General features: G+C 63.1%; 1 protein-coding gene across 4 annotated transcripts in view; it reads left to right on the top strand.

Annotated features, from left to right (window-relative positions):
* The first annotated feature begins 984 nt into the window (after positions 1–984).
* The window catches only part of HS6ST1 (heparan sulfate 6-O-sulfotransferase 1), a 42,833-nt gene continuing 22,485 nt past the window's right edge, over positions 985–21,332 (top strand). For all 4 annotated transcript variants that reach the window (XR_004023686.2, XR_016394197.1, XR_016394196.1 and 1 more), the window contains exon 1: positions 985–1,806. Coding sequence is in view for 1 of the 4 variants with exons in the window: in XM_022590527.2 (XP_022446235.1) it covers positions 1,280–1,806 (527 nt within the window). In the remaining 3 variants the exon portion in view is untranslated. The remainder of the gene's footprint in view (positions 1,807–21,332) is intronic.

The raw sequence follows: 21,332 nt of genomic DNA, 5'->3' as shown, positions 1-21,332 counted from the left end.
GGCCCACCCCGTTGCACGGAGGTGCCACAGCTCCTGAGCCCAGTCAGGGTCAGGCGGTGTGGTTCCAGGGCTAGTGCGGGGAGTCTGGCTCAGGGCCCAAGCTGGCAGGCGGGGGGGGGGGGGGGCAGGCTGGGCTAACGGGGAGGGGGGCCCGCAGGGCCCAGGGGCACCACCGCGGATAGGAGAGGCCCAGGGCCGCTACACCCTCTGACCCATCTACCAAAGCCAGAAGTTAATGTTTTTGTGGACCATCAAAATTTTAAATATTGGTTCAACTTTTTATAACTTTTTCATTGGGATCATAATAAACTTGGAGGTAAAAGCGCCCATTGACTGAAATTCCTTTTAAATAACGAAGGACTGCATAAAGCCGGCCCCTGCGGACACTTCTGCATCTCTCCACGAGGAGGGAAGGGGGGAGGAGTGGAGGGGGGAAGAGGAGGGGGACGAGGGGGAGGGGGAGGAAGGTTCCACCACTGCCGTGGGTCCCAGGCTCCCCACCCCCAACCCTCCCTCGTTCCTTCCCGACCCGCGCCCCGCCCCACCGCCCCCAGATCCCACCAAGTCCATCCAGCCCGGGCCCCCTCGCGTTCGGATCTTCAGAGTGTCCAGCGTGCAAAGCCAAGGCTTCCCTCCAGTGAAGCAGTGAAGGGAACCCAGGCCCCAAGGCACCCGCCGCCGCGAGCCCCTCCAGCACAGAAGGGCCGTCCGCGCCTCACTACACGTTTCTCCAGTCTCTCCCCACGCCTCTGAGGACAGAGGTCAGTTCCCAGTCCTCGCTGCCCGCCTCGGAGCGGCCTCCTCAAGGCCGGAGACCTGCGTCCGGGGACCAGGTACCGGCCTGCAGCCCCGGGGCTCTGGGGGCGGGGCCGCGGATCGACGCGGGCGGCGACGGCAAGAGGCGCGGCGGGGGCGGGCCGGGGGCGGGCCGGGGCGGGGCGGCGGCAGACTGCGGAGACGCGGCGGCGCGCGGGGCGGCGCAGAGCGTTCTCGGCGCGGCGCGGAGCGGAGCTGACCGGCGGGCGAGGGGCCGCAGGGGGAGCGGACCGGGCCGGAGCCGATCCGGAGCTGAGCCGGGATCGGGCCGCGGAGCGGGACCCGGGCGAGGAGCAGCCATGGCGCCGCGCAGGGCCGGGGCCCGCGCCGCTGCGGGCGGCCTGGGTGCCGAGTAGCCGGGCCGGAGCGCGGGCGGCGGCGGCGGCGGCGGAGGCAGCTGCGCCCGTGCCCCCCGCTCTCCAGGCCCCGCGCCCCGCGCCCGGGCCGCCGGCGATGGTGACACATGCGGCGGCGGCGCGCCGGCGGCAGGACCATGGTTGAGCGCGCCAGCAAGTTCGTGCTGGTGGTGGCGGGCTCGGCGTGCTTTATGCTCATCCTCTACCAGTACGCGGGCCCGGGACTGAGCCTGGGCGCGCCCGGCGGCCGCGCGCCGCCCGACGACCTGGACCTCTTCCCCACGCCCGACCCGCACTACGAGAAGAAGTACTACTTCCCGGTGCGCGAGCTGGAGCGCTCGCTGCACTTCGACATGAAGGGCGACGACGTGATCGTCTTCCTGCACATCCAGAAAACGGGCGGCACCACCTTCGGCCGCCACCTCGTGCAGAACGTGCGCCTCGAGGTGCCCTGCGACTGCCGGCCCGGCCAGAAAAAGTGCACCTGCTACCGGCCCAACCGCCGCGAGACCTGGCTCTTCTCCCGCTTCTCCACGGGCTGGAGCTGCGGGCTGCACGCCGACTGGACCGAGCTCACCAACTGCGTGCCCGGCGTGCTGGACCGCCGCGACCCCGCCGCGCTGCGCACGCCCAGGTGAGCGCCCGCAGCCGGCCGCGCCGTCGGCCCGGGACGGCGGGGTGCCTGCTCGCGGCCGCTCCCCCGGGCCCGGCCCTCGCCGGCCGGACCTGCGCCCACCCTCGCTCCCTGCCCTCTTTTCCTGCCCTCTTGGGGACCCCACTCACCGCGGCCCTTCTGGACCCCATCCTGATCTCAGGGCGTCCGAGCCCCCAGTTGGTCCGCCGCCGTCCGCCGCTCGAATCCCGCTCTCACCTCCTCCTCTGTGCCTCTTTACTTTTCCCCACCACCCGGCGGGCTGCGCGGAGCCTGGGCTTCCCGGGGTCACCGTCCCCTGCCCGCGGCCCGTCACCTGTCGTGACCCAGCTCTGGGTCCAGGCTGGCCTGTGTCGTCGGGCGGGAAGACGGGTTCCTGTGCGAGTGTAACCCACCTGGAGTGCTCACTTTCCTGCGCCGCTCTCACGCCCAAATCGGAAGTGAGAGAAGTGAGGTGCCTCTCCCCCTGCACCTGCGGGGCCCCCGGCCCACCAGCCTGCCTCGAGAGGGCTGGGGAGGAGCTGCCAGGGAAGGGGGCTGGCTCTACTGTGCCCAAGTGTGCAGGTAGAACAAAGGCCCGAGTGTCCCCTGGGGCTGGGGGCAGGGAGAAGGCAGTGCTGCCTGCCCCTGCGAGTTGGGCCAGAACCAGGCGCAGGCTCGCTCTGAAAGAAGAGCAGACGGAGGCCTAGGGCAGGTTGGGGGGAGCTGAGCTGGCTGGGGGCACCTGTGCAGCCAGGTGCCTTCCCTGGGGGCCCCCATTGCTGTGGAGGTTGGGAGCACAGGGCTGACCTGTGTTGGGGGACAGCTCTCCAGGGAAGCGCTTTGTAGCCAGAAACACTCTCTCTCTCCCCACGGTGCTGGGTTTCCAAGGGTTAAACTTGGGAATCTTTTTCTCCTGTTCACGTGGGTGCCCTGCGGGGCCTTCTCCCTGAGATGCCTGGGCTGGGAAGGTCCAGAAAGGAGGTCTTCTTGCCAGCCTTTTGTTTATCTTCCTCGTTTGCCTCAAGAGTGCGTTCAGGGGCAAGATGGGCGTTGGGGAGCTGCGTGACCCGTGTAGCTGAGTCCATCAGCACTCCTGGGTCGAAATGCAAGGTCTCGGTGTGTTTGGGTGATGAAGCTTTGGTATCTGGCCAGCTCGGAGCTCTCCCTGCTCGGCCTTTCAGTCCTTCTACTGTTGTCTTTCCCAGGTGGTTAGGAAATTGGGGCCATAGAGCTGCGGGGGCGGGAGGGGAGTGTCTTCCCACTTTCCCTTGGCTGTCCCCCCACCAACAGCAGCTCCCAGCCTGAGACGTGATGTGCTGGGTGCCTTAAGGCTACATGGCCACCAGTCGGCCTGTCCAGGGGCCCTTGAAGCATTGCTTCCTGCCCAGCACTTGGCCTGATCTGCATAGATGCACTTTGCTGGCCTTGTACCATCCCCTCACCCCCTCACTCCCCGGGGTCCTGCCACTCTGTGCTAGACTGGGCTGGGCCTGGGGGCTTGCAGCCACTTGCCCATCTATCCTCTGCCCACCAGGGCTGCAAGCCCCCGGAACTGGGCACTAAGCAACCCACATGAGCCCAGGTGGGCACCTCTCTGCCTGCAGAAGTCGGGGTGTGGAGAGCGAAACGGTCCTGTCTGCCAAAGGCAATCAGGTAGCGAGAGCCCGGAGGGCAGAGGGTGCAGACCTCGCTCTAGGCGCTGCCGAGGGGCCTGAGTCAGGCTTGCCAGCAGACGTGGCCTTGACCCTCGTTTGCCACCAGGACACTCGTCCTACAGCCCCACCTCCTGAGGCTGATTTTCTCTTTGGGTCACCAGGGTGAAGGGCCCCTGGCGTCCCTTCTCCAGAGTCTGTCCACCAGAGCAGAAGGCCCCGCTGCCCCTACAGACAGGCACAGAGGAAATGGGGAAGCAGCCAGGGCCTCCGGGTGCTGCACGAGGGTGGGTGCGTGTGGCAGGGGTGGAGGACTCCGTGCGTGGTCCTCATGCGTGGTCAGCCGTGGCTCCCTCCTGCTGCGGTGGGGAAGTTGCTGAGCCCAGCAGCTGCCGGCCGTGGAGGAGGGGTTTCCAGGGTTCTCGGGAGGCCCGCCCTCTGCCGTCCGCTCGAGGAGTGGGCTGTGCCACCAGGCAGGTGACAGAGCCTTGCCGGCCTTCCGTGTCACTCTCCCCGCCTCTCCCTTCACTTCTGGTCCAGGCGCTAGGTTGATGGCGTTTTTAATGAGCTTCCTGGAGGGGCCAGGGTGGTCTTGGCTTTGTGTGTTTACAAGCCTGTGTGCTCCCCTAGTCGGGCTGGGCCAGAGCGCTGGGGGTTCAGGAGGCAGCTCCCCCATCTGCCCAGGGACCCAGCACCCAGAGGGACGGTGGCAGCGCCCAGCCCCCATGGGATGCCTGCTGTCGGGTGGTGCCTGGTCTCAGGAGAATCGGGTGTCGCCCTTGCCCTCCTTCCCGCCCTCCCCATGGCCCTGTGGTGTCGGAGCGGCCACCTGGCTGGTAAACTGAGGAGTGACATGGCACTTTGGGGGCTGGGCCTGGGCGAGAGCCTTTTTTTCCTCCTCTCCGGTCCCCAGGGCCAGCCACCTTGGGGGGTCGGGGTGGGGGGCGAATGTCTTCCCGCTGTGAGGTATGCTTCTAGAATCTCTCCACCGAGCCTCTCCCAGCTCTTGGTGCCGGCGTCCACAGGGCTTTGGGGCCTGCGGTGCGGGGAAGTGAGGGTTTTCACGGCTCCCGTGCTTACCCGCCCAACCACATCAGCCGGGGTAGTTCTGAGATGGGCACGCATCGAGGAGACGAGTGGAGATGGACAGGTTTCCAGCGTTTTGCTGGAATATGGTTTGGAACTTGCAGCATCTGTGGTGCTTCCTGGCGTGGAACAGAGGAGCAGGTGTGTGAGCAAAGCACTGGCAGGTCCCTGTTTCGTCCTGTGTCCAGCAAGGGAGCTGCCACACCTGCTGGCATCTGCCAGGAATGCTTGTAAGGCCCCCAGGGAGGCCTGGCCTCAGGCAGGTGGCCGACCGTTGCCAAGGGCCACTTTGGTTAGAGTGTGCCAGTGCCCCACGCTGCCATTCACCTCGTAGGGTCGGGATGGTGCTCCTAAGGTCCAAAACGTCCCTCCTTCCTCTTCCCGTCGGCCTGAAAGAGATGGGAGAGGAGACACGGTTAGGATCTTGCCTCGGTTGCCCTGGAAACGTCCCTAAAATCGTGTAGGCTTCATCTGAAGCCGCAGAGGGCATTTGGGACCTGAGTATGGCTTCCAGGCCACCTTCATGGGGTCCTCTCTGCAGGTGGGCTCCCAGCATCCTTGATCTTAGCCGGCAGAGGCTGTGCTTCCTTGTAGGAGGAAGGAGTCTTAGTGTCAGTCCTGCAGCCTCACTCTGGTCGCACACCCTCCCTACACCATCCTGAGTCCCGTCTGGTTTCAGAAATCTGCTGGTGCAGCCAGCTGCTCCTGTCCCTTCAGCCCCAGTTTTGCTGCCCCTTCCTTCAGGAAGCCTTCCCAGATAGCTCCCTGTTGCCTTAGGTGCCCTTGGCCACTCTCCATCTGCCATCCTGGCATGTCCATGGCATGTTGGCACTGGCCGGAGCCCGAACGGGTGCTGCCTACATGTGGCACCAACAAGAACGTTCACCTCTTGGTCCTGCAGCCTCTCCGGGAGCTGCAGTCAGCGCGCCCTTCCCCCATGTGTCCTGTGGTGAGTCAGGTTCAGGGACACAGTCTTGAGTGCAGTGCTGGTCCCAGAGAACCTCAGGGGCTTCTCAGTGGGCCCAGCCAGTGGGCCCAGGTTAGCTTGGAGCATCCCTATGGCACCGGACAACTTGGCTTCACAGTCACATCCTTACGTGCAACTAAGGGACAAAACCTGCATTTGCCTGCAGTGGGGCAGATGTTACCCAGAGCACATGACAGGGACCAGTGAACAGGGCCCGGCCACCTGAAGGAATCACCCGGAGAGGTCTTGGGTTGAGACGGAAGGAATCTAAGGTCAAGAAACTCAGAGTTAGATTTTCTTTAAGCATGAACAAACAACCAAAAAACCTCTTCTTTTTAAGCAAACGCGTGAGAAGACAAACTTTCAAATGACTTACCGGCGATCATTTTAAATGATGCCCTGGTTTGTGAAATCTTCAGGCTCTACGGCGCACGTTCTCCTCAAAGCACCACAGAACTTACAAGACCAGGGCTTCCTGTCCTCCTAGGTGCTTCCCTTGTAAAGCCCGGGGCACTGCAGAGTGGGCTGGACACGGTGCAGGGGCTTGTGTGCCCCCCGGGTCAGAGAGCCTTCCCGGTGGGTGCAGCTCCCAGCCCTGGGGCCCGGGGGCTGGTGAAGCCCCTGGTCTTCGTGGAATCAGTCAGGGTCTCTTTCTCAGTGGCAGGACTGAGAGGTTTGGCTGTTGCCCTGGGAGAGTGGCAGGCCATCAGCGGGGACCTGGCTTTGTCATCCTTAAGGGACCCTGAGTCTTTTCGTTTCATCTTCTTTCCGTTTTTATGAAGTAATGACTGTAGTAGATAATCGGCAGTAAAGTATAAAAAAGGAAAGTTACTGTATTCTCTGTGCGTACCTTTTCTTTTTATTATAATTGGAGCTATAACGTAAATTGTCTACAGATGTTATTCTGCGGCATTAAAAACAATAATTTAGTGGCTACAGGTGACTCACCTCTGGGTGCACCGTAGTTGGTTCTCCTCTGGTGTTGAATGTGCAGATTTCCCATTCCTGGTTCCTGTAAGTAACGGTACAGTGGACCTCCTTGTACATAAAGTATTTTTGCACACCCCTGTCTTCCTTTGGAAATTCCTAGGTGTGGAATTTCTGAGTGGAATGGTCTGAATGTTTAAATGCTCTCAATGTAAATATTAAATTACTTTACACCTTATTTTGTAACCAGGTATGGTATTTGAGTACTCACCTCGTTGGTATTCAATATTGTTCTGGGTTTAAAGAGTTTACTTTCTTCAGTGAGCAAACTGTCTGTATCTGGTTTTTATTGAAAAGTCCCGCCTGACAAGTGCACCCTTGAGGGTGGCCCGTCACTTTGGAGGGGGTGGACAGGGCTGTACCCAGCCACCCTGAATACCGGCCCGTCTGGTCACAGATGTGCGCATTTCACCCCTGCCCAGAGCGGAGGTGCAGTTCTCTACCATCTGGGGCCAAAGGGGAGGGGTGAGTGGCCGTGGGGGCCTGAGTTGGGAGAGCCAGGGTCACAAAGGGAAGGGTGCAGACGGGAGGTTGGCTCTTGTCCCCTGAGCGCTCCGCGGGTACTTGGAACGGGCTATCTCATTTCCCACTCCCTACTTCCACAAAGCACGCGTGACAGTTGTCCCCATTTTTCCCGCAAGGAGGTCAAGGCCCAGAAAAGTCAGGAAGCTGATATCCCGACGTCTGTCTCTCCTATGGCCCGTGCGCCCTCCCCCTTGGTGCCCCCAGCCGGGAAGACCAACCTCGGTGAGAACCGCCACCAGCCACCGGCCGTCGCGTCTGTGCCGCCTGGGGCAGAAGGGCTCCCGTGACCCTGGGCGGACACCGGCGGTTCCACGTGCAGATCTGGGTAGTCGGTGTATTGGAGAACATCTGGCAGTCTTCGCCCCTGCGGTAGCAAGACGGGACTCAGGCCACACCCTCCTGACTCTGGCAGGGCAGCACAGGAGGGGCTGCGGGGGGCGTCGGCGCTGCTGACAGCCGAGAGCAGGCGAGGCTCGGGGGCTGCCGGCACAGCGGGGCCGGCGCCTCCTGCCGCCTCTCCTGGGTGACCGGGTCCTTCTCAGGTGGTCCTGGTCCTGCAGCTGCCAGCCCTGCCGGAAGGGCTGTGGAATTTAGGCCAGGACGTGATTCAGCTGGTCTGCGGGGAGGACGGGAAGGGAAGGTGGCACGTCTGACAGGGTGTCTCCCTGGTGGGCACTTACAGCCGTGTGGATGCGTCTCGTGGCCGACCCGCTCTCGTCTTCTCGGGCCCGTCCTTTGGCCTCGGTGGCCGGCACTCGCAGGTAGGCAGGAGCGTTTGCAGGGTCTCCATCTCTCAACACTCTTACTCCTGCCTTTTCCAGAAGTCAGCGGCTGTTTCTCTTCCTGTTACATTTTTGCTGTCAGTTTGGTTTGGGGTTGTTTTTTTTGGGGCGGGGGGGATGTTATGCAGAAAAAAGGTCCTAAGCACAAAAACAGGCAGGCACGCGAGTGGTGACAGCAGGAGGTGTGACCTGTGGCATCAGAGGGATTTGGACGAGGCACCTCCGCGTGGGGTTTTGCAGGATCCGTAGGAGTAGAGACGGGAAGCAGCACTCTGGAACCACGGTGACTCGCGTCATCTGAGACCTGCAGCCAGTCACAGGGACAAATGGTAACAAGAGGGCAGTGGGGACAGGGGGACAGTGTGCATGGACAAGGGCCCTCCCAGAGGCCAGGATGTCCAGTCTGTCCCCGAAGGCAGGCCTGTCACTTTCTGGCTGTGGGACTTGTGGCCTTATCTCTCTGTTCCTCTCCTTCCTGGTAAAATGTCCCCTTCCTGGTGTGGTGTTGTCCCAAGTCCCCAGCTTCCAGGCCCTGTTATTTTGGAAAAGCATTGCGTGGCCACATCCACACACCAGAGAGCTAACAAGCTGCTCCCAGGCTGCCTGACCCGGGTGGGCACTGTTGGAGGGCATCAGGGTCAGCGGGGGGGGGGGGGGGCATGGAGGAGGCGTCCAGCCACTGGAGACCGCACACATCCTACCCCAGCCTTGGTTTAGACCTGGGGTCTCTCTTCCTTGACGGGGGAGCAGAAACCAGCCAGGGCAGCCCTGCTATCCCACTGCCAGCGAGGCCCCCGGCCAGGCTCCCAGCCGGCTCTGTGGGTGCTGGCAGCTTTGCTGAGGACACGCAGCCCCGCGGCTGGCCAGCGGCCTTTCCCTGCAGCGCTGTCTGCATCCGTGTCTCTCGAGGCTCCTCCAGGACAGCTGGACTGTTTGGAGGCCCCTCCCCGCCCTAGCTGTTGGTCTGTTCACTCGCTCAGCCAAGCACCCAGGGTCTGGGCCCTCGGCTTACCAGGGGCTGCCTGCAGGGACTGACACACCCCGAGTTCTGCAAGGCCTCCACAGGAGCTCCTGGGCCCTCTCTGGGTGCCCGGGGCTCAGGCTCCGGGGCAGGGCGGAGGCGCGTGGGGACTTGGCCTCTTGGGTTCCTTCCGAGAAGCCCAGGCAGCAGCTCTGGGCCCCAGCAGGCCCGACTGGGAACCAGAGGAGGAGAGAGGAGCCCCAGCAGCCTCTCTCACCTTGTGTCTGGAGCCAGTGGGTCTCGTGGGCACAGAGAAACAGCCCTCTGAGCCTCAGTTTCCCCATCTCTAAAATGGGGGTATGGAGCTTGTCATTTGGTTCTGTGGAGGAGCCCAGTGTCCTGTTACCCATGACCTCCTGTGACTTCCTGGGCCCTCCAGCCCCAGTTTGTGTCCGTGTCCTGTCGGAGCCGTGGCCACTTGTCGTAACCCCGTAGAATTCTGCAATCCAGGGGTGAGCGCCGGCCTCACTGCCCAGGGGTGGGGCCCAGGTCCTCACCTGTATGGGGGCGGCTGCCGGCAGCTTCCCTCAGTGCAGAGTGAGGGGCGAGTGGGCGGCCTGGAGCACTGTGAGAGAGTCTGGCCTCCCGGGCCCCAGGAGCCTCTGTTACGTGGGTAAAAGGCCCCGGGGTCGGGGTAGGGGGTGGGGCATCAGAGCAAATCAGTAATCATCTGGAACAGTAGGAACTAGAGAAATGAAAACTCTGGAGTTAATTGTTTACAAAGCTGTAGAGTTGAAGGAAGTCAGTGGTGCGGGGGACCCCCCCACCTTGGTCACAGGCAGGAGCCGGGACCCCAGCCTCTCTGCAGGCCAGGTCCCTCCACAGAAGTTGTGCTCGCCTGATGCACCAGGGTGGACACCTGAGCTCCTGAGCCAGACCCGTCTGGGTTCCCTGCACCCCACCTGTATACGCGTGATACTCTGAGCCACAGTTTCTCGACCTGCCTTGTAGAGCCGTGGGAGGACTCGGGGGACGTGCCAGACCCCGGCAGGTGGTCAGCTCGGTAAGGTTCTCTCCACCCTCGATGACAAGGGAGGACAGAGGTCATCTCTGGGCCAGCCAGCAGTGAGGGAGCAGAAGCGGTGGGCGGCCAGGCCCTGCTGTCTCTGTACCAGGGGTGGTGGCAGAGCAGGGGAAGGGGCCCAGATTTGGAGCTGCACCAGCCGGGTTGAGTCCCGGTTCTGCCACCTGCGAGCTCTGTGACTTGTGTGCCTCGGTTTTCCCAGTTGTCAAATGGCCGTAGGGACAGTGCCTGTCTCATAGGTGGGAGCTTGCAATTATGCCTTGTTGCTGAGCACTCTTTTTTTTTTTCTTACAAGAGGCTACAGTGCCTCCCCTCTCTCCGGGGACAGGGCAGAGCCCTTCAGAGCCAGCTGGGAGCTCGGCTTCTGTCCCCACTCTGAGTTGGTCAGCTCAGGGGTCAGCAGGGCACTTCCCTGGCAGCAGCTGAAGCCTAGGCACTTAGCTGGGAGGCTAGTGACATCCACAAGCGTCACTGGCCTTCCAACATGATGGCCTGGGGTGTGCTGTGTTGCGGCCATGGGGGTCTTCTGCTCACCCCAGGCTGTGGCACTGGGGACCCCCGTTCCTTCCCACCTGTGCCCATTTGACAAAAGGGCTCGTTCGCTCCCTGGATCTCCAGAAGGCCCCTGCCTTCCTGTCATCAGGGCCTGTGGGGACAGTGCAGGTTGGTCCTGCTGTGCGGGCAGCTTGTCCGCCTCCCCCTCTGAGGACCTGGAGACCCAACCAAGAAGAAGTCAGTGGTGAGGAAGGGAAGGGCAGCAAGGCCAGGTGGGTCCCACGGCCTTACTCCTCTCCCCTCCCTGGGCCCCCATCTGCCCTGGCCGTGGGCTGCGGTCACCCACCCACGGGCATCGACGGGAGGGGAGCGGCAGGCAGGCTCGTGTGCTCACGTGGTGCTCGCTGTGAGCTGAGCCCCCGGCACCTCGCCCCTCCCCCTCCCCACCGCTGTGTTCCTTGCGTCCTCTTTTATGCTTTCAGTCACTGCCAACACATGTATCCCTTGAACAGCACCCAGCACCGTTGGGTGTTACACACTGTACTTGACCTTCTGCTCCTTGCTTCCTTCACTAGGCCTTGCTGTTGAGATTTATCTGTGTTGGCCCATGACACGCATGTTTAATTCATTGACTGCTGGGTTTGTCTAGACACATCTTTCTTCCTGGGCTTTGTTCTGAGAGCAGACGGGGAGGCATGTTTCACAGACCAGGTGATAGTGACCGGGCTTGCCCATCCTCAGCTCTGCCAGCGCTCTCCAGACAGGCTCCACTGGCACAGACACACACAGACAGACACACACACACACACACACACACACACACACACACATCCCCGGCCCAGCCATGCCTGAGGTCACCACCATTTGGCCTGTCGGGTGCTGCCATTTCTGCCGAGCCAGCAGCCATGAGCTGGTCCGCTGTGGTCTTAGCACATGTTTCTTTTCCCCTGACTGGGTGAGACAGGCATCCTGTATGTGTGGTTACTGGCTGCTGAAGTTTCCTCCAGCTGCTTACTTACCTGCTCACGTCTTTGGGCAGTTTATCCCCGAGAGGTGGCTTGTCCTCTTCGTGTACCCTGCTATGAAGTTCTGTGCGCGGTGTGCTTGGCAGGCATCTCCTCTTGACTGTCCTTCCCCTGCCTGTGGGTCTGGGCATTTGGTTTACCGGCGCCTGTACTGGGACGGGCTGGGTGGGCCAGGCATGCCCTTGCCCTTCAGCCAAGTGCACGTGCAGGGGGGAACGGGAGCGTGCCTGCCGACCTCTGAACCCCTCTGGGACGCCCTTGTGCTGGGGGATCAGCCAGAGGCCCGGAAGGTTGGGTGAGTGGACAGGTGGCCAGCTGACCGGCCATCCTCCCTGCAGCAGGAGCGCCCCCAGGGCTTACCCCTGCACAGCCCTCCTCTGGAACAGAGCTTCCTGCATCCTCCTGGAAAGGCACGTGGGGGCAGGGCACCCTTGGAACGCAGCAACCCCCCCCCCCGCCGCCAGGCCCCACTTGGCCCCATATTTGCAGCGTTTGCCCCTAGACCACCTCCCCGACCCGGCCTGGGAGGGGTGACCCGTAAATCACCGTCCGTCTGAGAGTTAGCTCCTGCCAGGGTTCCCAGGGCCCCAGGAACAAACACAGCACGCATTTGTGGCCCTTGAGCAGTGGGTGAGCATCGCCCCTCTGCCTTAACGAGCTTTAAAGGCTCACTTGTAAATATTTACTTCCCTGGAGTGCTGGTGTCCTTGGAAAACGAGGACCTGCAAACACAGAGGTTCTGTGTTTGCATCAGTGCGACAGGAAGTGGGGTCGGGTGTCGTCCCAGAGCAGCGAGGGTTTTCTGTGAGTCCTGGGTCACGTTCCCTGTTAGGGAACCTGACCACAGCGGGGGAGGGAGGGGCTGGGGAAGGCTCCGATCTCTGTGCACCCCACTTACAGGGTGCTGTGCGCCGTGCTGGGGGCAGGGTGAGCAGGTGTCCTTGCCCGGAGGACACAGTCTGGGAACAATAAGTGGCCGTGACCGACAGCCACACTGGGTGCCAGGCCTTCCTCACTCTGACCTCACTGTCAGGGCCCCGCTTGGCAGATGAGGAAACCGAGGCTCCGAGAGCCTAAGTAACTTGTCAGCGCGGTCACACGTGGCAGAGCTGGGATTCATACTTGGCCTGTGGTCCCAGGGTTTCCTGTTAAGCCCTCCCCATGACAGGAAGCGTGCAGGGTCCCCCAGGAGGGGAGAGCCAGGTGTTACCCAGGTGTAGGGTTCAAGCTCGCCACGCTGCCTGCCTGCGCGGGAGGGTGTCGTGGCTGCTTGGAAGGTGGACTTTCTCAGCAGCCCGAGATGGTACAGGGTCCCGGCGGAGGCCCCGAGTGACCACCGACCCCCTCCTCCTTGGGGCCCCGCCGCATGAGTGGCCGCCCGCCGGAAACAGCCGAGCCATTAGGTCTGACGTGTCACTCCCCGGGGGGAAGGGGGTCGAGGCAGGTGGAACTAGGGCAGGCGGAGCAGTTGGTCTCCCAGGGGTTTGGAGGTTTCTGATGTCACCTGTGAGGAGGGGCCCCGCTGGGCAGGCACGGAGCTGGGAAGCAGGTGGGAGCACACTTCCCGCCTGCCCGGGGCACCACGGCCTCGCCTGCCCAGCCTCACGACCTTGCCACAGTGCTCTTCCCTAGCCATTGCGCCTGTGTCCCGCAGGAGAGGCCGCAGCTCGGGCACATGCCAGCACCCTCCGTTCCCTCAGCGAGCGGGTCGGCAGGCGAGCAGGTCCGGGCACCGGGTTTTGCTCAGGCAGGTCCAGACGGGAGGCTGCTTGGTGGCCTACGGCGTGGACCCTGCAGAAGTTGAGGGCTACCGAGCCCTGCTTTCAAACCAGCATCCCGCAGTCAGAAAGCCCAGGCCTGGGAGGAGAGCTCTGTTCCTTTGCTTTGCGGGAAGCTTGGCTGTCAGAGTGCCCAGAGGGAAACATCGTTTCTATCAAATCGGAGGCAGTCACGTTTCAGCCAAGTGGGTCAAAGGCAGGCAGCGGGATTGGTGGCGACCCACCCTGGGCAGGAGCAGACCCCTGTCCTCAAGCATCGGCTCGAAAGGGGGCCCCGCGGGCGTCAGGCGGGACTCGCCACGGGGCACAGAATGCCCGCCGGGCCCGCAGAGGCCCAGGACGCGAGCGCGGACAAGGCCCCTCGCCCCCTTGACCCGCCTGAGCCACAGGACACTCGAGCAGCCGAGGCCGACAGCCGGCGCTTTGGGCCCCTCACCCCACAGTAGCCGTCCTCAGGGCCAGCGCTTCCCACGAGACCCTCTCTGGGCGCAGAGCAGTTGAGAGGAGTTGACACAGCTCCCCACGGGCCGAGGGACCCCCCAGGCAGCGGGGCGGGGGCCATGCTCGCCCGGCAAGGCTGAGGGAGCCCCAGCCTGAGCCCTGCTGTCTTTGGTCACCTGCCCCTCTGCTGATCAGGCCAGCGGCGGCCTGAGGTGGTGCCGGCCGTGGAGGGGCCGTCCCGGAGCTGCTGGGGGCGCTGACTGGCCCCAGTGTGGGCCGGAGACGGGCTGGCGGGCGGGGGTGGCGGCCTCCGGCAGAGCCGTGCGGCCGGCGCATCAAGCGAGCTGTTTCGGGTCTCTGCCAGAGGAAGTGCCCTTCGGAGGGTCGGTGTGTCAGCGCAGAGCCTGGGGGCGGTGGCCTACGCCGTGTGTGGCGCTTGGTCGCTGGCCTCCCCCGGTTCAAGGCCGTGGCAGAGTGTGTCCTCGGGGCTCAGCTGGCCCCGGCCTCCGCAGCCAGAGCCACTCAGAGGTCCCCGCTGGCCCTGGCCACAGAGCTGGCACACGAGCCTGAGCCTGGGGGGCCCGCAGCTCTTGCCTGCTGGGCTAGCACAGAAAACCCCAGCCTTGACCGCCCGGGGCTCTGTGCGTGGACCCCCCCGAGTCTTTTTAAATTCCTTTAGTGGGTTTTGATGGAGCCCTCACTTTGTGTAGTCTTCAGAAGGACACTGGTGTGGGACCCTGGCCCCCAGCCCGCCCTTCCAGGGCCGCCCAGCCGTGTCTGCGACGGGTGCCCAGCTGCATCTGACGGGCAGCCAGCTGTGGGAAGGCCCGGGGGTCGCGGCATCCGGCATCTCCCTTGGGTTGTACTTGCGGCCCCCCTCGAGTTCCCGGGGCAGGGTAAGGGCCTTGGCCCCTCGGGTGGCTCTGCCATCCATCGGCCAGGCCTCACTGGTTTTCTCCAAGCGACGTCAGGTCGGGGTCCCCTCACACACGCCCTGCTCTGCCCCAGTCTCGGTACACCCTGGACCCCCAGTCACTCTGCCGGCCTCTGGGTACTTGGCCCTGGTTTGCAGGGACAAGTGGGCACAGGTACTGTCCCAGGTGCGCCAAGAGGTGGCTCCACTCCTCTCCTGTTGCTGGTGGGGAAGCAGAGGTACGGAGAGGTCAGGCGACTTGCCAGAGGTCCCGTGGCTCAGGCAGCAGACCCGAGGGTCCTGGAGCCCCGTCTGTACCACCCACACCCCTGGCTACAGCTGCTTGGCAGTTATCATTCTGGAGCCAGTCCTCAGAGAGGGGGCGGTGCTCTGGTGGGGCGCCAGTCCTGCCCCAGGGAGCAGCGACTTACTGAGGGAGGGGCATCCCAGGAATGCAGCCAGCATCCTGGCAGAGTCGGAGGGCGCCCAGAGGCAGCCCGGTCGGTCCCACGTGCAGCAAAAAGGAAGCTCAGAGTTGTGGAAAATTTAGTGCCAGAGCTGAAAACTATTTTTTAAATATTTGCCTTCCGTTCTTTCTTCCTACAACAGAAGCACATACCGTAGCTCGGGAGCTGGCCCGGGAGTCATGGGGCCCAGACGGGGCGTCCTCCTCTTGCGCCTCTCTGGGGAGGCCTCGCTCGGAAGCAGCAGCGCCAGATTTGAGTGCGGGCCCGGCTGGAAGCCTCCGTGCTGCGGCCCCACTGTGCGTGGCGAGGGGCCCTGCGGTCTGGCAGCCCTCCGGGTTCCCGGGTGCTTGGTGAGCGTTCCTGAGAGACAGGATTGCCTTCGTGGGTCAGGCGGGAGTGTTTTCCGATCGACTGGGGCTCGACTTCATCCAGGGAGAGGATGGTGGGCACGTGGAGGGGCTGGCACTCTGTCCCCTGCCCCACCCCGCCCTCAGGCCCAGCTGGGACCTCTGAGTGGTTCTGGCTGGGGAGGCCGGGGCCAGCTGAGCCCCGAGGACACACTCAGCCATGGTTTCCACTGGTGTCGGAGGATGCCATGGGGGCCAGGCTCTGGCGGGCAGGGCCACGGCCTTGAACCTGCGCACGTGTCCCCGAGGTGGGAACGAGCACCTCCACCTCGGTCCTGCGCACAGACGGTGCCCACGACTGGCAGCTCCTGGTCCGACGCCTGCTGAGTCTCCAGCCGGCTCCCAGCGCCTCCTGCCCCGACGCCTGCCGTGCACACCACCAGGGTAAAGCTGACAGGCCGCCGCCATGGGGAGCGTGCCTTGGCCCCAGCTCTAGTTTGGAGGCCTTTTCTGAGATGTCTGCTCCACGTCAGGCCAGCCACAGGCCATCCTCCACCGCCCAGAGCGGCAGCCTCGGGCTGGGACTGGACTTCCTCAGAGACACGGGGATCCCCTCCCCAGGGAGAGGGCGGGGTGAGGGGCCGGGGGCCTCGCCGGGCTGACCCCAGGCCGCACGAGGCACCCACACTGCCACGCAGCCACCCCACCTGTTCCCAGGCACACGCCCGTGCACACTCCCGGCAACAGCTTGCGCTGTGGGGCAGCGACGACCCAGAAACGTCCTGGAACAAGAATCCTTTCTTCCTTACAAGTGGTTGGCACTTTGAGACATTTCCCCCCCTTTGAGATTCCTTCCCGCTAGCCCCCTTTAAGAGCCGAGTGGTTTTTCCACCCTGTGGCTGGGCCACCCCTTCATTCCCGCCACCTCCGAACAGGCCAGGACATCAAGGAGACGTGTGTTCATGGGAAATTAGCTGTTGTTGCAGAAGTGCGGGCAGGGGGCAGCCTGGAGCTGAGCGCTCAGCCCCCTGCCCGCAGAGAGCCGGGAGGGCCGGGCCCTGGGCTTTGCAGGAGGCTGTCATGGGCTGGAAGACCAGACTCCCTGGGCAGCTGGACCTTGGCTCCCCGGCTTCTCCCTCCTGGCCCCCAGGAGGGGGACCCTGGCCGATGACAGTGACAGCAGCCCTGGCTTCTCGGACAAGCGTGACGGCGCGGGGCACGAGGTAGGGGCAGGCCTTGGAATTAGCCGTGGGAACTCTGGGTCAAAATCTTCCTCGAGGGGGTCCCTGGAGAAGGCCCCCGATTTTGTGGAAGGTGTAAAAGGAGGGGGTCCTGGAGTCCGTTTGCCAGGCAGAGCCGGGCAGAGCTCACCTGGCTGGGGTCTGACGTCTTGTGCTGCCCCAGCCTGGGCCCTGAAAGGGGAACCTGGGTGTCGGGTATGGATAGGAAGAGGCCAGCAGAACCCCTGGCCGAGACCACCGCCCCCACCCCGCGCCCCAGCCTCTGCCTGGCAGATGGACAGTGTTTGCAGGGCCAGGGGCGGGTGAGAGGCCATGAGCTTCTGTCCACCATAGCCCCCCCCCGCCCTGTTGGACTCCGTCCCACCGACAACCGGGGTCCCTGAAGACAGGCTTGGGCCACCGTGACTCTTTGCTGAGAGGATCTGGCACAGAGTAGGTCGTGACCTTCAGAGAAAGCCTAGCTCAGGCCCCCTGTGTTGTGGCCGGGCAAATGTGACCAGTCTATGCCTCGGTTTCCCCATCTGTAAAATGGGCCCATGCTGCTTTCTCCGATTCCCCTGGGGGTGGGAAGTGCGGCCTGCTGGGGTGCCTGGCGCCCAGAGAGGGCCCCGGAGGAGAGGGCACTGCCCGCTGTCCCTTCTGTCCACCCTCGTGTCCCAGGTTTGAGATCGGAATCCTAAAAAAGACCACCAGTGGTTTCCCTGTCGCCCTGGGCTCACGGTCTTTGTCGCCTTGACTTTGTGTGTTTGTTGAGAGCGCTGGGGGGCCCGGCGGGGCAGAGGCCTGGGTGCTGTGAGCCTCTGGAGCCCCACCTCACGGGCGGTTGGGGCTAGGGTCCCCAGCATCGGCGTGGAGTGTAGGGGGTGGCTGTGCGCCCCTGTCCCCACCAGGCGAGGCAGATGCTGGCTGCGCCCCTGCTCTGTCTGGCCAAAGAACAGAAGCAGGGTTCTCGGCCGGGTCACGCCTGAGGCTGGTGCCCTGGTCTCCTCTTTGGTCCTGTCACCGCCCCACCCCTACCCCCCGAGAGAGCTGAGGGAGGGGTGGGGGCCGGTTTAGACTGGGCAGGCTCCGTTTGTCACCCCATCACTGCGGGTCCCCTGGAGCAGCTATACCCAGAGGAGGGCCTCCTTCTTTCCTGAGAAGCCTGCTGTGGTTTTGCCCAAGACTTGCTCTGCCCGGGGCTGGCTGCAGACACTCCATTGTAGGAGAGACTTTTTTTTTTTTGATTGTGCTAACGTGTACGTAACATAAAATTTACCGTTTTAACCGTTTTTAAGCGTACAGCTCAGTAGCATTAGGTGCGTTCACATCGTTGTGCAACCATCACCACCATCCGTCTCCAGAACTTTTCCGTCTCCCACAGCTGAAACTCTACCCATTAAACACCTTCCCACCCAGCGCATTACAACCACCCTTTTACTCTATGCTGCTATGAATTTGGCTCCTCTAGGGACCTCGTATAAGTGGACTCATGCAGAATTTGTCCTTTTGTGACTGGCTTGTTTCACTGAGCATTATGTCCTCAAGGTTCATCCATGCTGTAGCATGTGAGAGAATTCCTTTCCTGTTTCAGGCTGAACGGCATGCCATTGTACGCATATACCTCATTTTGCTTTTCCATTTATCCTTCAGTGGACACTCGGGTTACTTCCACCTCTTGTTCCTTTGAATAACATTGCTGTGAATGGGCATGCGAAGAGCTGTTCCTGTCCCTGCTTTCCATTCTTTGGATATCTATCTAGAAGTGGAATTGCTGAATCACGTGGTAATTATAAGTTCTAATTTCTTCAGGAAACCGTCATCCTACTTTACTTTCCCATCAAGAATGCACATAAGGGTTCCAGTTTCTCCGCGTCCGTACCAGCATGTCGTCTTTTCTGGTTGGTGACTTGTCACGGCCTAGGGGAGGGCGGTCCAGAATGTTGTGCAGAAGCGCTGGGGTGGGAGTTGCTTGGGGTCTCGGGAGGAGTCTGGCAAGGCCAAGTTCAGACTCCGTGGGCCCGGCAGTTGGGGCAGGCTGGGGTGTGGGACAGCGCTATGTGGAGTTTGGGGCAGGAGTCCAGCAGAGGGTCTGGATAGGTGCAGAGAGGAGAGGGCCGTTCCCCCCTCCCCGCACTGGCTCCAGAGCTGAGCTGAAGAGCTGCAGGTCCATGGTGTGCTTGGCCCTGCGGTGGTCTCAGTGTGGACCCACGACCGGGGCCAGGCCCACAGCCTGGGAATCCCAGCATGGTCAGTTCAGCTTCTGCCTCGTTCAGTGTGGCCCTTTCATGGTCCGAGGCCAGCTGGGAGACTGACTGGGTCTCGTCGTGGCCACAGACTCCTGCCCTGTGTGGCACGCAAATCCCTTCGCACTTCCCAGGTTGGTTTTTAATTCCTCAGCCCCCCGTGGGCAGCCAGGAGGCAGCCACGTCTGTGCTGCCTGAGGCCGCCGCGCACGCGTGGGCTCTATGTGCCAGGCCGCCCCCGTGTCCTCTCTGCCTGTCCGTCCCCGGGGCCCCGTGCTGGCCGGGCTGGGGGGTGCTGGGAGCATGTGCCGAGCTCTCGTGGCCTCGGGCACCCGGAGTTTATGAAGGATCCCTGCACAGGGTCGTCTGGAGGCTCCCGGGTCTCAGGCTGTTGTAGACTTACCGCTCCTCTCCTGGGCGCAGGGCTCTGGGCGACAGGCAGGAGATTTACGGCCCAGCTGGCGCCACTTGCAGGCTTGTCGGCTTCACGTTCCTGTTTCCTGATTCCCACCAAGATTGGTGTCACGTCAGGGACAGTGCAGGGGCCTTTGCCTCTGAAGCCATCACTCAGCAGCCAAGGCCCTGGACGCACAGTGGGAAGCCTTCTCATCCGGCAGGAAGGGCCGTGGCAGCGCCCTGGAGGGCTGGAGGCCACGGCCCTTCAGCTAACTCTCCAGACACAGTTTGGGCCATGTTTTTCTTCTTCCTTGTGAGAAGTTTTAGATGCGTGTGTCCCGACTTCTGAGTCCTCCTGGGGCCTGGCAGTGAGGCCCCCTCCTCGTGTACCCTCACGCCTCAGCCCAGAGCCCCGGGCAGGATCGGCCCTGGGGTACAGAAGGTGTGGGGCTTGGTCCTGGCCTCCAGGACGCACTCAAACCCCATCTTGCAGCGCCTTCCTCTTCTGGGTCCTGGGGGTGCCATCCACGCCCCGGCCCACCCTGCTTCTCCATGCAGGCTGCACACACCCTGAGGGGTGGCCTCAGCCAGCAGGGAGTCCATCCCCAGGTCTCTTGGGGCCCATGGTTTGCGACTGCAGCTGCTCCTTCAACCTGGAGGGCCCCTTCCTGTCTAGGGGTCGCGGAGCCGCGGTTTCTGGGAAGTCCAGAAGCTGCTCTCCTGACCTCCCCCCTCTGTGCCGGAAAGTTGCCCGGTGGATGGGCGATGGTGGCCGAGGTTACCACCACGGACTGCTTTTGCTGAACGTCTCAGGGGGTGAGCGTCACGCTCCCTGGTCAGTTTCGTTCCCAGCCTCAGAGCCCGAGTTGTTCTCTGAGTCCTCACTCAGGCCCTGTGCCGGCCCTGGGCACCTGGGCAGACGGGCCAGGCTAGTGGGAGACAGGCCAGGAGAGGAGAAGAGCCCCATGTTGTGTGCCACGCCATGGTTGAGAGGTGGGCCAGGGTGGAGAGGGTCCAAGGGGAAAAAGGAGAGGAGGAGGTTCCCCGGAACAGGACTGGGGAGCAGCGCTCCTCGGCAAGGGGGCGGGCGCGCAGTTGGGCACGGGAGTGCCTGGTCCGCCTGGGGGCCCCTGCCCACACCGAGGGCTTGGCTGTTGGGACAGGAGAGCACAGCCTGGAGGGTTGCTGAGCAGGGGAGCAGCTCCACCGGCGTCCCTGAGACAGAAGCTTTCAGGTCCTGCCCAGCTGAGGGGCCTGTAGCCACACACAGGACCCCAGACGTGGGCCTGGGTACCCCCAGGGTGGCCTCCAGGACCCCTTTGCAGCAGGAGCGGGTCAGAGCAGGAGTGGGAGGGAGGGGCAGGCGCTGTCACAGTGGGTGAAGCACGTGGGGCCAGACAGGAGGGAGGCCAGCCTGGACTCAGACCCCTAAGGGAGCCCCCTCCCCCGGGGACCTGGCACGCAGTGGGCAGCCATGGGCCACACCTGGTCGTGGCAGGCATGCAGTCCTCCCTTGACCTGTCAGCCCTTGCTCCCAAGGTGGTGGTGAGGGGCTAAGTGGGCTCCAATGGCACGGGGACCTCGGTCCTGAAAAGGGCCTGTGTCTCAAGATAACTCAAAGGGCCTCCAGAGTCCCTCGGACGTGCTGGGAGGACCCGGGCTGGGGTGGGCCCAGGTTCAGCTGTGCCAGGGGCAGGGGTCCACAGCAGTGGGGTGGCTCTCCATAGACCCACCCTGAGCTCCCAGCGGGCCAGGCCCACCAGGAACCCCACAGACAGGCCTTGACCATGGGTTTTGCCCTCCCTGAACCTTGGGGAGACAGATGTGTCCAGGTGGGAACGTTGGCATGACCCTGTGTGTCTGGGGGACAGAGATACAGGGGGGCCTGCCCTCCAGTGGGGGGATAACCCTGTGCTACAGCCCCTTGGACTTGCCTAGAGATGCCCTGAGGGGGGTGACGCCCCACAGTCAGGGTCCCAAGGTACAAAGCCTGGGCTACTGCCCCTCCCTCCCCCAGGTTCCTGCACACTGGCCACGCCCTGCCTCTGAGCCGGGAGGGGGGCCCCGCGGGTTCTGCCTGCTGCCGCAGTGGGAGGCTTAGCAGCCTGTCGGGGCTGGGGCCTGTCTGCTACCCCAGGAGAGGAGCCTAGTGAC

Source organism: Delphinapterus leucas, chromosome 8, assembly GCF_059928025.1.
Source record: "Delphinapterus leucas isolate spDelLeu-1000000601 "Yukka" chromosome 8, BTC_Dleu_Yukka2, whole genome shotgun sequence".
NCBI classification, from domain to species: domain Eukaryota; kingdom Metazoa; phylum Chordata; class Mammalia; order Artiodactyla; family Monodontidae; genus Delphinapterus; species Delphinapterus leucas.
This window is presented reverse-complemented; position numbering and strand designations above follow the sequence as displayed.